Source organism: Podarcis erhardii (genome assembly GCF_964252035.2).
Source record: "Podarcis erhardii genome assembly, chromosome: 9".
NCBI lineage: Eukaryota > Metazoa > Chordata > Lepidosauria > Squamata > Lacertidae > Podarcis > Podarcis erhardii.
This window is the reverse complement of record NC_138512.1, coordinates 52,681,750-52,696,192: the sequence shown is the minus strand read 5'-3', so window position 1 is coordinate 52,696,192 and position 14,443 is coordinate 52,681,750. Positions and strand designations below refer to the sequence as shown.

The following is a 14,443-nucleotide window of genomic DNA, read 5'->3' as shown; positions in this document are numbered from 1 at the left end:
TGATCTGTGGGCTGATCTCTTTTTTTCTAGAGGGACCATTGACCATTCTTCTCTACAAACAGCACATCAGGAAGGCAGGCCACTGCCTTGTTCACTATGTTCAGAACAGGGAAGCTGAACTCCTCCATATATTGTTGGACCACAACTCTCACTTTCTCTGATCATTGGCCATGCCAGAAGAGGCTGATGAGAGCTGGAATCCAACAACATCTGAAGGATTACGGGTTCCTCATCAAAAGGAAAGGAAGATGCCACGGCACATAGTTGAGGTCAGAGAAGGAGAGATATGGATCCCATGTAATTGCGACACTAAAAATTCCTGACTGCATTATCCTAGCCCTGAGGACTTGTTTACACAATCAAGATCCATAGATTATTTCAGGTTATACTGAGATAGCTAGCCCTTAAATCCACAAGCAGTTTCAAAACATTCTAGCTACACACCCATGCAAACTATTCAGTTCTATGCAGAACATTATATGGGTTGTTTCACATGAAACACAAAGTTAACCCTGGCTATGGTGCACATGAGGGTTCCCTGAGAGGACATGATAGCTGCTTTGGATGTCTTCTGGTCCCGTTACTGCTGGAACTAAATGATGAATGTCTAAAAAAGTGTGTCACCAACATGAAAAGTTTGGAAAGCTCTGGCGTAAGGGATAAAATCAAGCCTGGAGAAACCCCACATTGAAGGCTCCACCGGGCCAAACATTCTCCAAGCATCACTCCCTTGGAAATGTCCATCCAATTAGGGCTGGAACCACCACAAAGCACTGCTACTCACCCCCCCCAACTCAGGCAGCCACTCCAGAAAGATACCATGGTTGATGGTATTGAAAGCTGCTGAGAGGTCAAGGAGAATGAACAAGGTAACATTTTCCCTGCGTCACGGCGCTGTGGGTAAAACCTCAGCGCCTAGGACTTGCCGATTGTATGGTCAGTGGTTTGAATCCCCGCGGCGGGGTAAGCTCCCGTCGTTTGGTCCCAGCTCCTGCCCACCTAGCAGTTCGAAAGCACACTTAAGTGCAAGTAGATAAATAGGTACTGCTTTATAGCGGGAAGGTAAATGGCGTTTCATTGCGCTGCGCTGCGCTGGTGCTGGCTCGCCAGAGCAGCTTCGTCACCCTGGCCACGTGACCCAGAAGTGTCTCCGGACAGCGCTGGCCCCTGGCCTCTTAAGTGAGATGGGCGCGCAACCCTAGAGTTGGACACGACTAGCCCGTACGGGCAGGGGTACCTTTACCTTTACTATAATAAAGGGAATAGTCATTCTAGCTGCAATGTAAGGAAATTTAGTTGTGTTTAAGCCCACTAAAATCAAAAGTATTTCAGTGGGACCAGCAGATGCACTCAGTTAACAACCTGATTCTATACATTGTTCCTTGCAATTGATTCCTATTATTTACTTTATATAACATAATAGAAGAATATGGCACCTTACATAGAATAGACTTAACAAACCTCTAACCCAAGAGGCTTACTAAACAAATAGATACAAGAAGAAAATAATAAGGGGGAAATGGAGACAGGAGTTAACAGGTAAAGAATAATACATGTTATACAGTGGTACCTCTGCTTATGAACTTAATTCGTTCCAGAGGCCCGTTCTTAAGCTGAAACCGTTCTTATCCTGAGGCGTGCTTTCGCTAATGGGGCCTCCGGCGTGCAACTTCTGTTCACATCCTGGGGCAAAGTTAGCAGCCAGGAGCAGCTACTTCCAGGTTAGCGGAGTTTGTAACCCAAAGTGTTTGTAACCAGAGGTACCACTGTATTTCAGTTACACCATTTCAGCTTAGTTACAATAGAGTGTTGGGACAAGGAGTTGCTCCAAATGCTTCAACGAATGAAAGACCGTGCTTTAAGCAGCCATGCTTTGGATTCCAATCAGTTAAGTTTCAGTGATTTCAGTGGGTATTCTGATGTGCCTTTCTCTGGACTCCACCCAAACCTTTAAACTTGAAGTCACCAAGAGTCAGTTCACGCTGTTTATATTCAGCCTGGCAATTAGAGCTCCTTTGGAATGGCCCCAAGCAGAAGTATTTGATACCTCCTGTTACCCTTTAGAGAAGATTGTGTTACATTTTCCAGTGCAAGCTGGAAAGGGGAATTCAGACTAGCATGGATGAGATTTACTTGGTTAACACTTGTCACGGGCTCTGCATGAGGCAAGACCAAGCATAGAACGTAGATGAAAGAGGGCAGACAAGAAGAAACTCTCAGCTGATTCCAACCTGTTTTACTGCTGCTGAAAATCAATGTCCTTTATGCATACAATATAGCTCTATCAACCTCCCAGCGCGCGCGCACACACACACACTCACACACACAAATGAGGGTTTCTGAATTCCTATACATTTATCGCTCCTGAAATCTGAAAGTCCCAAAGCAATGTGTGCATTGGCTGTGTACTTGTCTGCAATAGTTCCTTCACAGTGCTACAGCTCATTGATCAATGATCTAAGATTCCATGGAAATAAAAGACATGCAATGGCCTGTGACCTAATTGTCTCATGTGCTATTGAGCTGGAAATAATTAAAGTAGGGGAGGGAGTTAGGGGTATAATGAGAATGGCTCCCAAGGAGCCATCTCACTTTCAGGAAAAAAAGTAAAATACAAATACTTCCATATTAAGTTGGCCTTCACCCTGTACTCTTTTAAATTTGTTCAACGATTTCTGGATTAGAGAAAGAATAGGAAAATAATTCTACTTTGTTAGGTTTTTAGAAGATCAGCAAAGGTTTATTTGACAGGCCTTTGAGACCAGACCACTGAGAGCTGAGAAATAGTTTTAGATACTGCTGTTGCTTTCACGATGAGCATATTCCTGTTGTTCTATTATTTTGTTATAAAGAATGTGTACATTTCATTGTTATTTTTAACAGGCTAATGTTAGCCACTTTCATTACCAAAACTTCAATATGAGATTGGAAAGTATTTCCAAAAAGTATAAAAAAATTCCTAGTTACATAATTGCAGATAAATAATAGAATTATTCCTCCAGAAAGAGTCATCTATCATTCATCCAGCAACTTCTAGCTTGAATGACACTATATTCCAGAATCAATTTTGTAACAGATCTAAAATTACATGCATTTACATTCCTAGATGATCTCAAGGGGAAAACACTTATATTGTATTGTTATGTGCTGCAGGGTAAATACATGAAGGTGGAAATTCCAGGCTGCAGGGGTTATTCTTTCTTATTCTGCCCTGGCCAGTTTGCATGACACATTAGACCATAATTAAAAATAAACTATGGTTAAATGCAAACAAGCAGCATGCTGGTGCATGCTGCTGAAAATCCCTGCTTTGCTCCTTGCTTTGGTGCAAGACAGAGGAAACAGAAACAAGAAGATGGTTTCATATTACATGTAAATCAGCAATCATAGTTTGTTTCCTTCACACAGACCATGAGTGGTGAACAAACCACAACGATAATGTTCACACATAATGTGAAGTCATCCTCTGGGTTGCTTCCACCCTGCAGCGCCAAAGCATTCTAGAGCGAAGCGGAACATAAGAGGTGACCTTTGAGCCACATGAACTAGCATGCAGCTCATTAAGCCAGGAGTGGCTAACTTGTTTGGCCTTTGGTCAACCTCCAGGGGCTGCACCATCAACATCATCATCTGTCACCCACCCTTCACCATAATGTCCCAGTGGCCGTGCCCGCCTCACGCTCGTAGCTCTCACATTTATACAGGATAAACACAAGCAGACACAGTCACACACGACCCATGAGCTGTCCTGTGCTGATCCAGCTGAGGAGGAAGGATTACTGCTCTCTCTCCACTTATCAAATAATCAAATTGACGATGAGGTAGGGAGAAACTGATATCTCCATCAGGGCACTGGCCCCCAGTACTGTGTTCACATTATTTTCTTTCCTTTTTGCTCCCACCAAAATTGGTGGTGCTGGGGGGGGGGGGCAGAGCATTCAGAAAAAATTGCTTGTGGGACTGAATCGGGCCCCTCAACTGAGGGCTAGCCACCCATGCTTTAAACCATAGTTTATTTTTCATGTGATGTGTGGACCAGGCTATTATCTCCCAAGCATTCTAAGGAACAGTGTTCTCCCTTAATAGTAATCGTGTTGCAATCCATTTCTCGAAGATCGGAGGTAAGAGGTATGACCTTTGGCCTTACGATAGATTATTAATCTGTAGTATATGCATATCTGTAGCAAAGATATACCCATCACAGCTGCCAACTAGCTACTGGGCTAAGTTGAAGGTGCTGGAAATGGTCTTAAAGCCCTAAACTGCTTGAGACCAGCATACCTAAAAGATCAACTCATCTCCAATATATTCATCCAATCCTGCAGATGCAATCTTTTGAATGGGTCCATTTCCCACAATGTCAAAATCAGATGTTTGGTGTAGCAGCACCTACCCATTGGAACTCCCTCCCATTATATATCAGACAAGCATCATCTATATGCCACTTTAGGTGCTTATTGAAGACTTTCTTCTTTCAACAAGCCTTCTAAGTAGAGATTGTTGTCCTAGTCAGTATCTGTATTGGATTTGAAATTGATCTTATTTATGCGATAGTTGTTGCTTAATTGTTTTATATGTAATTGCTTTAACCATTTTATTTATTTATATTTTATTTTTATTTAAGAACCACTTACGGTAGTTTATGAACAACTTGGATTAAGAACGCTGCAAACCCGGAAGCAGGTGTTTTGGTTTGTGAACTTTGCCTTGGAATAAGAACATGTTTCACTTCCTGTTGAGTGTAACTGAGTCCCCCGCTGCTATGTAAAAGCACGCCTTGGTTTAAGAACGCTTTGGTTTAAGATCAGACTTCCTGAACGAATTAAGTTTGTAAACCAAGCTACCACTGTATAATTGTTTTGTGTTTGTTTTTGTTGTATTGTACCTCACTTTAAGATGACTCACAGGAAGAGGTTCATAAATGAAATTAAATAATAACTAACTAAATAATATAGAATATGTTCCAGTTCAAAACCACATTCTTGCTTCCTAAAGTACCCTGGGAAATACCATGTTACTCTTCAAGAATATGTTCAAGCATGGATCTATCCACATGTTTATATCAAGATGCATATGGAGAAGTGCTTCATGCTTCATGCTACAAGTCTGTTGTGGAAGGAAATGTTTACACCTAGCGTGACAGTGCTTACCACAAATAAATGTAATGCCATGGAACACAGCCAGACTGACGAAACATACAGCTGGTTTGCTCCTGATGGACTCTGAAGAGTCTTGAAGAACTGGCTCACAAAGAAGCCGATGAAAAAGGCTCCATATGGAAATAAGCCTCAAATGACTGTAGCAGTTATTTGTTCCAGTAGCTACCAACGAACACTGTAATGTAAAAGAACTCATTTCCAACCCTCTCTTAGTGCCTCCCACTGAGATCCTCCCTCTGACATCAACCAGCATCTTTTTGGATAAGAAGCAACAAGCAAGTCTCAGCAAGCAGCTATGTCCTTGTTCTTCTCTGATGCTCTAAGCCCAAAAAGAACCCGGGTGCTGCGAGAGGAAAGATGAGTGAGCCTAGCTATCAGAACTACTAGCTACAACAGTCACTCAGAAGCTTCTTACTAACTAAATGGAGCTTCATTTGTGGGTTTCTGTGTGACATGGGGCATGATCTAGCAAAACAAGAGTATGCAGTGGGTGCTGCAAGTGATATATAAGAACAGCACTACTGGATCAGGCCAGTAGCCTATCTAGTACAGCAACTTGTTCTCACAGTGACAAACCAGATGCCCACAAGCCATTCCTGAGGACAACAACACTCTCCTCTCGAGCAGTTTCCAGGAACTGGTATTTAGAATGATACTGCCTCTGACTGTGAGGGCATGTGGAGGAACACTCCTAGACAGGTTCAGGAGATTTGGCTGCAAAATATGAGCCTGGCCAACATACCTTCCCCACCTTTCTGTACTGACCTGTCAACAACAAAGTCAAACCAAGGTATGAGGGCAGGGCTGTGAATCTTACCTTGGATTTTACTTGTGGAGTGCAAGAGATTGGCCACCTCTGCTCTAAAGTACAGTAAACTGTAGCATGGAAATGTAGTTGCTGGTGAGTGCAAGCTAAATTGCCCAGCCGTATCAATAAACCTCTCTCATCTTTAGTATCTCAAAAACTTTGTAAATGATTATGCTGAAGAAAGGCAAGGAGAACTTCAAATGACGTGGCATCTGTCAGATATATGAACAGTATATTATTACTAAAATAATAACAGTTTAACCTTAGTGGTGATGAAACCACATATATCAGTACATCTGTTGCACTATTTCTGATAGGTTCTTTTTATTAATATAATTTTTCACCCCATCGCCTGCTTATGAAACTACCTGGGAGACTTATTGAAAATGAGATCCAACTTAGTTTAACATTTACTACAGTCAATACATTATACATCCAAAGGATTTGTATATTAATAGACGTCACTACAAAAATTACATTTTCTTTTAAAATGGATAAATTTAGACACCGTCTCATAATTATTTTGAAAAATGAAGGTACAGTACACCTGTATATATGGAAGACATCATAGCTCCTGTATGTGATACAAATGAATAACCCTGCTGGATCACAAATTATGCAGCTGAGTTTCCCACATTTGGAGAAATCACTGGGATTAACAAATTTAAGGGTTATCTACACTTACCTTTGCCGCCGCCCCACTCTTTCCAGGCACAGGTCCACACTTAAAAGGCCTGTGTCCAAACATTTCATTTCATTGCCCTGGAGCTTTCCCCATGAAAACCTACCCTTTAGCACTCAATCGGAACAAGCATCAATTCAGGTTTTCCGTGGGTTGCAGTTTGGTCCACTGAGCTTTAAAGAGCAAGTTTTCATGGGGACTGCTGCACAGCAAAAAAGAAAAGGGGGTGGGGGAGCTGCTTGGACATGCAGCCTTAAAGCATGGACCCTGCCCGGAAAGGGTGGAGGAAAGGTTAGTTTGGATAAGCCCTTACTTAGAGTGCAGTGGATGAGCCTCACCTTGGAAAAACCACATTTGTGATCATGATTTGTCCCTTGCCAGGTACTGTAATTATGCTGTCCTCAATGCCAACTGTCAGAAACCATAGGAGGGAAGAGTTCTCTTGCGCTTGGGTTCTGTTGGCAGACTTCTCATGGGGCCAGCTAGATGCCTATGGGTACAAGATGTCAGACTACATAGGCCACTGGCCTGCTGTAGCAGGTCCTACTTATGTACTTACATGTTGTTACACCCTCTTTAGTGTGGACCCATAAAACAATTAAAGGGAGTGGAGAAAGAGAGAAGAAAGGCAGGGCTAACAGAAGAACCTTTTCATTTATCCTTTTATTTTTTTTCCAGCCTGCACATTACCCTATGCTGAATCTTTTTTGGTTCAAGATCTGCAGGGTTAAGATGGATCCATGTTAGAGCTGTAACTAGTGATTACAACTAGGATGAGCATTTGGATGTGTGCCTAGAGTGCACACCCCCTTGAAAGCAATGTTGTGCAGATTCCTGCTTGAGCAGAGGAGCTCAAACTGGTTGTCAATGCAGAGAAGGAAAACCTGGCCCGTTGGGTGTCAATTCCTTCCCACTTTTCAGGCATACAAACTGCAAGGTTGGAGTCAGCCTTCCAGTTTAAATAATTCTGGAAGAAATTGGCTTGGAAAACACACAGATCACCTTTCCACTGGCACTTTAAACAACAGGAGACATTCTGTCGTACACTTGAAGTTTACATGATCTGATTCCTGGGGGGACATTGGAGTCAGAGAGTGCTTGCCCTGTGGAATCAGGCCGACCCCTTGTTCCCTAACAACTTAAGTTTAATGTGCATAAGCAGCCTTCACTGTGTCCACCTGGGAGGCTTACTTTCTCCAAACCTTTTGGCAAATTCTCCTCAGTATGCAAGACTGCTGTCCAGCCCTCCCCCTCTTCCAGCTTTACGGTACTTACAGGGCATCACTACATGGCATTGTCTGAAGGGACATGATGCAGCAGCCTAACCAAATCTGGCTCTGGTCAGTGTCTCAGTGGGAGATCACCTGAGAACCCTATTTGCATTAGCTTGGGTTCTACAATGGAAAGGTAAGTTATAAATGAAATAATAACCCATGTAAAAGTGAAGGGGATAGCTGGTAGCAGTCCATTTGCATAAACACAAGTAACTAAGACTGAAACCCTATTCACACTTACATTGGCTTAAGTCCCATTGGACTTACTTCCACATAAACATGTGTGGAATTGTACTGTAAAAAAGAATACCAACCAACACACATATTTCACACATTACCAGTACACAATATGCTGCCCCCCCCCCGAAGATCACAACTAACTACTGTATGCTGCAATCAGTCAATATACATTACAGTAAATAATTCATTAGCCATGCAATCTAGTTGTAGGGTTTGGTGCCTTTTTTTTTTTTTGCAAAAACTCACTAGCTAACACATACATCATGGCTGAGAGCTTAAGCAAGATATTGAAACAAATACAAGAAGTAAAAGTGAAGTAAAAGGTAAAGGTAAAGGTACCCCTGCCTGTACGGGCCAGTTGTGTCCGACTCTAGGGTTGTGCGCCCAACTCACTTAAGAGGCCGGGGGCCAGCGCTGTCCGAAGACACTTCCGGGTCACGTGGCCAGCGTGACAAGCTGCATCTGGCGAGCCAGCGCAGCACACAGAAACGCTGTTTACCTTCCCGCTAGTAAGCGGTCCCTATTTATCTACTTGCACCCGGGGGTGCTTTCGAACTGCTAGGTTGGCAGGCGCTGGGACCGAGCAACGGGAGCGCACCCCGCCGCGGGGATTCGAACCGCCGACCTGACGATCGGCAAGTCCACCCGCGTCCCTAAAAGTGAAGTAGTCAACAATAAACATACCACTAGGGTATTGTATAACAAATGGCATCTTCAAAGCAGTATTGTAAATCACATAGAGACTATTAATATTAGGTGATTATTAAGTTTAATATTGTAATGAAAAGTCGTAAATGAAGGCACACAACTCAACAGTCAATACACATCAATTAGTACAGGCAACATGTACATGAGCCAAACTTAAAGCATGTCATCAGAGCACACATAAATTCCAGTAGCCAATGCACAAAACACCACAGCGGGTATCCTCCCAACCCTGGGGCAACCAATATGCATACATCCAACAGTCACAACTTGAATTATCTGCAAGCTGCCTTAAAGGTTCATTTTTTAATTCAAAGGTGGGATATAAATGTTTAAATAAATGCATACTGCAGGCCATACACACAAACCTCACAACACAAATCCATGCCCCCCCCCCGAAACACAGGAACTTTCAGTCTCCAGACATAATTTTTAAAAACAATATACATTCGAATGTATTCATCTGAATGCATTTCATCAGCCATTTAGAAATCCACATATCATTCAGAAAGAAACAATGCATTCTAATAGACTTTCAGCATTCGTCTTTAGCATCTCTCTCTCATACATAAATCGCAACAGCTGACACACATACACAACACCACTACACAGTACATGCTGGAATATAAACAGTTTCAAAAATCAACCAACACGTACTTCCCAACAACTAACAAGGGCAACAAGCACACAGAGACCTCAGCATCCAAGCAACCAACTCGCCTAACCAACTCAGCCCTTCTTCCAGAATTAACCTTGTCCCATTAGAGCAAGCTAATGAATACCAGCTCAGCAGTGCCCACCTGAGCAATTGTTCTCATAGCCTGAAGGATGCAGGGCTATGCTTGGTAGCCAGAGAGCATCCACCACAACAGTCTCACAAACTTCCAAAGTTCCACAGGGATGAAAAAAGGGGTAGTCTTGTAGACTTGCAACAACCCTATTCTCACACCAAAGATTATCACACAAAAGTTTACTACCCCACACTTTATGGCTTCACTATGCAGGTTTTGAACAATTTAAATAGCAGCAGCTGTGATGGTTGTGCGTTGTTGTTCTCCTAACTATTGAGATTGGGGCAGATGTATAGAGAGACACTGGTGTCCTTGGGAGAAAAAACACTGCTCTGAGTCTGCAATTTGCTTTGGGCCAGGGGTGAGGGACCTCTCCAGCTGTTTATGGAGCCCAACATCCATTTGCGCCAGTCAAGATTGCCATTGGTCAGGGATGATAACAACTGCAGTCCAGCAACATCTGGAGGCCTGCAGGATCCCCACCCTGGCATGGGAGGGGGAATCCCACATTGGTGCCAATGGGAATCCTCACCCCACCCCAATTCAAATATTAGCTTTGAAGGAAGGTGGGTTTCTCTTCCCCCTCCTCACTCTGGCTACTTCCTTGCCTGCTGTTGAGTGCCCTTCTACACCTCAATCCTTCCTCATTTACTATCTAGTTTGGCCCTGGAAACGAGGAAGAGACAGTTGCAGTGATTGTATCAAACAGAAGGAGCCACTTGACTGTCTGGTTATAGGGAAATCAGAGGCAGTGTGGCGTAGGGGTTAGTGCCAGATAAGGACCCCAGAAATCTGGGTTTGAATCCCCGTTGTCCTTGGGACAGCTTGGGACAGTATCAGTTTCTCAGCCTAACTTATCTCCCAGGAATGTTGTGGAGGAGAGGGGGGGGGGAGAATCATGTATACTACCTGGAGCTCCTTGAAGTACATACCTGTATTTCATCATCATCATCATCAATGCACAATTACACTCCAAAAATGGGCGGGGGGAGAGAAATAGACGCAGGGGGAGGTAGCAGAATACAGAAGCAAATAGGTCCCTTGTTGGAGGGTCCCTTCTCGCTCTCCCTCCTGTCACCTGCCCCCCCCCTCCGCCTTCCTCTTCCTCTTCCTCACCTTGCCTGCAATCACAGTAGCCCCAGTCGACCCTGCCGCGGCTGTTCCTGAAGAAGCACCAGGGCCTGCTCCTGCCGTCGGGGTTCCTGCAGAAGTTGCGCTGCCCTCGCAGCCCTCTGCCCTGAGGCGTCTTCTCCAGGAAGGTGGGCACGTCCGCCCAGGGCAGGCACTCGGCGCCGGACTCGGTGACGTTGACGAAGCGCCCGCCGCCTCGCGGGCAGCCGCCGGCGGGCTGGTGGTGCTGGAGCGGCAGAGGCGGCGGCGGCGGCGGGGAGCGCGCCTGAGGCGGCTGGCGGGCAGAGCCCCGCGGGGCGAAAGGGAGAGGCGAGCGAGCCGGCTCCGAAGCGCCCGGCTCAGCGAGCGTCCCCAGAGCCGCCGCCGCCGCCGCCAGGAAGAGGCGCGCGAATGTCATGGTGCCAGTCGCGCTCGCTTTGGTCCATCGCCCCTCGGCTCTCGCGCCCTGGCTGAGGGGAAGGAGAGGGCGGGGCCGCGCGGCCTCCCATTAATCCTCCCCCACCCCCACCCCGGCCGGGGAGCGCGCGACGCCTTCCCCCCGCCCCACACGCTCCCGGCGCCCCGGCCCGGCCCGCGCCCACCGAGCTGCCTCACAGCAAGCTGCCGTCGTCCGCCCAAGGACATGGACGACGACGTGGTTAATAATAATAATAATAATAATAATAATAATAATGTTGCTTTTTAAGGTATTCGATTTAGACATAGTCGGAGTAAACCCACAGAAAGCAGTGAGACTTAAGTTAGTCGTGACTAACTTGATTTCAGGGGTTCTCCTCTGTGCATGATTAAGTCTGGATCCAACCCATCATCATCATCATCATCTGTATCTTCCCATTTGGCCTCCAGACGTAGTCATAGAGGGAAGCCACGGGAATCAATAAGCCTTGCTGGTCAGGATTCCATTATGCCAGTTGGCTTCAAGGGGGTCTCCTTCAAGTCTGGATCCAACCATCGTCTCGCCCTCGTTGTTCATATTTTGAATCCAGACTTCCGTCATACTCGGGGGTAAATCCGCGGAAATCAATGGGGCTTAAGTAAGTCATAACAAACCCATTGATTTCCGGGGGGGGGGGTCTCCTCTGAGAATGACGAAGGCTCGATCTTCGCATCGCCATCTGTGTAACGTGCGAGCTGCCCCCATGGGAATGTTCTTTGCCGCCCACGACGACGCCCCTTCCCAGTCCCAGTCTGGGAGATTCACATATGCCTTTCACAGCTATACCAGCATCTGCAGAAATGCCACTGGTCAAGCGTTTCCCCCTCCTATGCTGGCAGGAAAGCCGCACCATTTGCATCTCTGCCTGTCCGGGAACTATTCAGGATCCTTTCTGGAGGCTGGGCGAGCTGACAAGCCCATCTTCGGAGATGGATCGTCTTCCCCAAAAAGTCAGGCACATACGGAGAAGGGGGCTGTGATGATTACTGAAGGAGGGCAAGCGCTTTGTACGTGCACAAGAGACGGAGTACAGGACTGTCTTCGGAGAGCCCTGATGTTGCCGGGCGAGGGAAACTAAGCCCTCGAGGCTCTTCTGGTTCCAGCTGAACCCTGAAAAATCACCCGGGCGCAGAGAGATGAGAAGGGCAAACTCAGGCTGCGGGCAGAGCTGGAGAACAGCGGAGAAGCTCACAGTCTCCATCTGGGACAAGGCACCCAAAGTCGAGTGGGAGGTGGAGGGAAGATCTCGGCCACCCGGAGAGATTTCCGCGAGCCTGCTAAGGAATCGGGGCGCACCATGGCCCGTTGCGATCCGACGCAAAAGCATCGATACCAACCAGAAAGAAGAGCGAGGCGAGAGGCATCTGCTGGCAGTAGCGTCCTCCTTATGCGGGGAAAAGTTAGGCAGAATAAGGCAAACGGGAGCCCCCCTCCCCCTGTGGACCAGATTTGAGAGAAACTGGGGAAATTGATTAGTGGAGGCGGCAGGTAGGGCCGCCGGTTTCCTTTCTATCCTTTTGCGCAAAACCAACCGGCCCCTGCGCCCAAGTCCGCTAAACCGACGCACGTGACTCGCGCTCCGTTACCTCCTGTTCTGCTTTGGAATGCGGGAATCCTGGCGCGCGCCTGCGCGTCGTGAGCAAAACATCCCGGGAGCCAAGTTGGTTTAGGCAGGGGAGGGGGAGTGTCTGCTCGGCCTTTCCCTTGCTGTGCCTCGTGCCAGTTCCCAGAGATGTGCCAGTTTACCAGTGACGCTCTCTTGAGCTTGTTGAAGAACGGCCTGGCCACGCTAGGAAACTGCTGACCACTGTTAGCACCACAAGGGAATCGGAAGGGCTGTCTAGTAAGAGTGGGCCAGCCTCCCTAGTTATTATTTAGAGTAGCTTGCATTAAATTCACCAGAAAACCAACTGAAAGAGTTAGAAATAAAAATTCCAGGAACATTTATTTTCCATACATGGGCAGATTCACGGACTACAGCAGGTTCCAAAACACCTGCCACATATGTAAAAGGTAAAGGGGACCCCTGACCATTAGGTCCAGTCGTGGCCGACTCTGGGGTTGTGGCACTCATCTCACTTTATTGGCCGAGGGAGCCGGCGTACAGCTTCCGGGTCATGGGGCCAGCATGACTAAGCCGCTTCTGGCAAACCAGAGCAGTGCACGGAAACGCCGTTTACCTTCCCACCAAAGCAGTACCTATTTATCTACTTGCACTTTGGCGTGCTTTCGAACTGCTAGGTTGGCAGGAGCAGGGACCGAACAATGGGAGCTCACCCTGTCGCGGGGGTTCAAACCGCCGACCTTCTGATCGGGAAGTCCTAGGCTCTGTGATTTAGACCACAGTGCCACCCGCGTCCCACATATGTATAGGCATACATATACATGCACCTGTTCTTTGGTTCACCTCATATCCTGAGTACTGAAAGCTGAATGGTGGTTTACACAGAGCCACAATTTTATGTATAATGTTCAGCAGCTCAAATAAGGGGTGCAATGGGGTGTCTGTCTTCTACTTGGGTTATAATTCCACCCCTGCTCATACCATTAGACACATTAGATGGGAAATCCATTGGTGTCAACAGAAACTGTAATGTATTTAGGATCACAGCATAAAAAGTTTTAGTCCCCCAAGCCACTTGCTCCACAGTAAATAAACAAAGACCCACTGGAGTTAATACGATTACACCATACAAAGCAGTTTCATGGTTTGCCTTTGTAATGTAATTCATTCCCATTCATACCTATGTCATTCAGTTTCTCTCTCCCTTTTTTTCAGAGACAATTCCAGATGCTTGCCTAGCTTTCAATTGCCCTGTTGTTTTTATGCCATTCTGTTTCATCTATGGGTGTGTTCCCCACATTCCAAGATTCTTACTTCAGATTCCACACTGCCTGATGATGCCTGGATCCAAGACAACTCTACCATGTGCTCATCTCTGTTTACTATATTAGAGAAGCTTTAAATGTGCCATTTTTAACTGCTTTATAAAGTTAGGCATTCACATTAAGCTTTCACAGCTGGCCTCTGTTCCTTCATAGGAAGTGGCTTCAACCCAATTACTTGTTGTTGCTTAGTCGTTTAGTCGTGTCCGACTCTTCGTGACCCCATGGACCAGAGCACGCCAGGCACTCCTGTCTTCCACTGCCTCCCGCAGTTTGGTCAGACTCATGTTTGTGGCTTCGAGAACACTGTCCAACCATCTCGTCCTCTGCC

The 14,443-nt window shown here is 46.2% G+C and overlaps 1 protein-coding gene across 2 annotated transcripts in view; it reads right to left on the bottom strand.

Moving 5' to 3' along the window:
* Positions 1 to 11,588, bottom strand: part of PRSS12 (serine protease 12) — a 51,051-nt gene extending 39,463 nt beyond the window's left edge. Inside the window, exon 1 of one of the 2 annotated variants that reach the window (XM_081876783.1) lies at positions 11,546 to 11,588. In XM_081876783.1, the coding sequence (XP_081732909.1) occupies positions 11,546 to 11,573 (28 nt within the window). In that variant the 5' untranslated portion in view covers positions 11,574 to 11,588. Of the gene's footprint in view, positions 1 to 10,775; positions 11,242 to 11,545 lie in introns of those variants that run through there. The other variant, XM_081876782.1, reaches the window with a different exon arrangement.
* Positions 11,589 to 14,443: the final 2,855 nt, after the last annotated feature.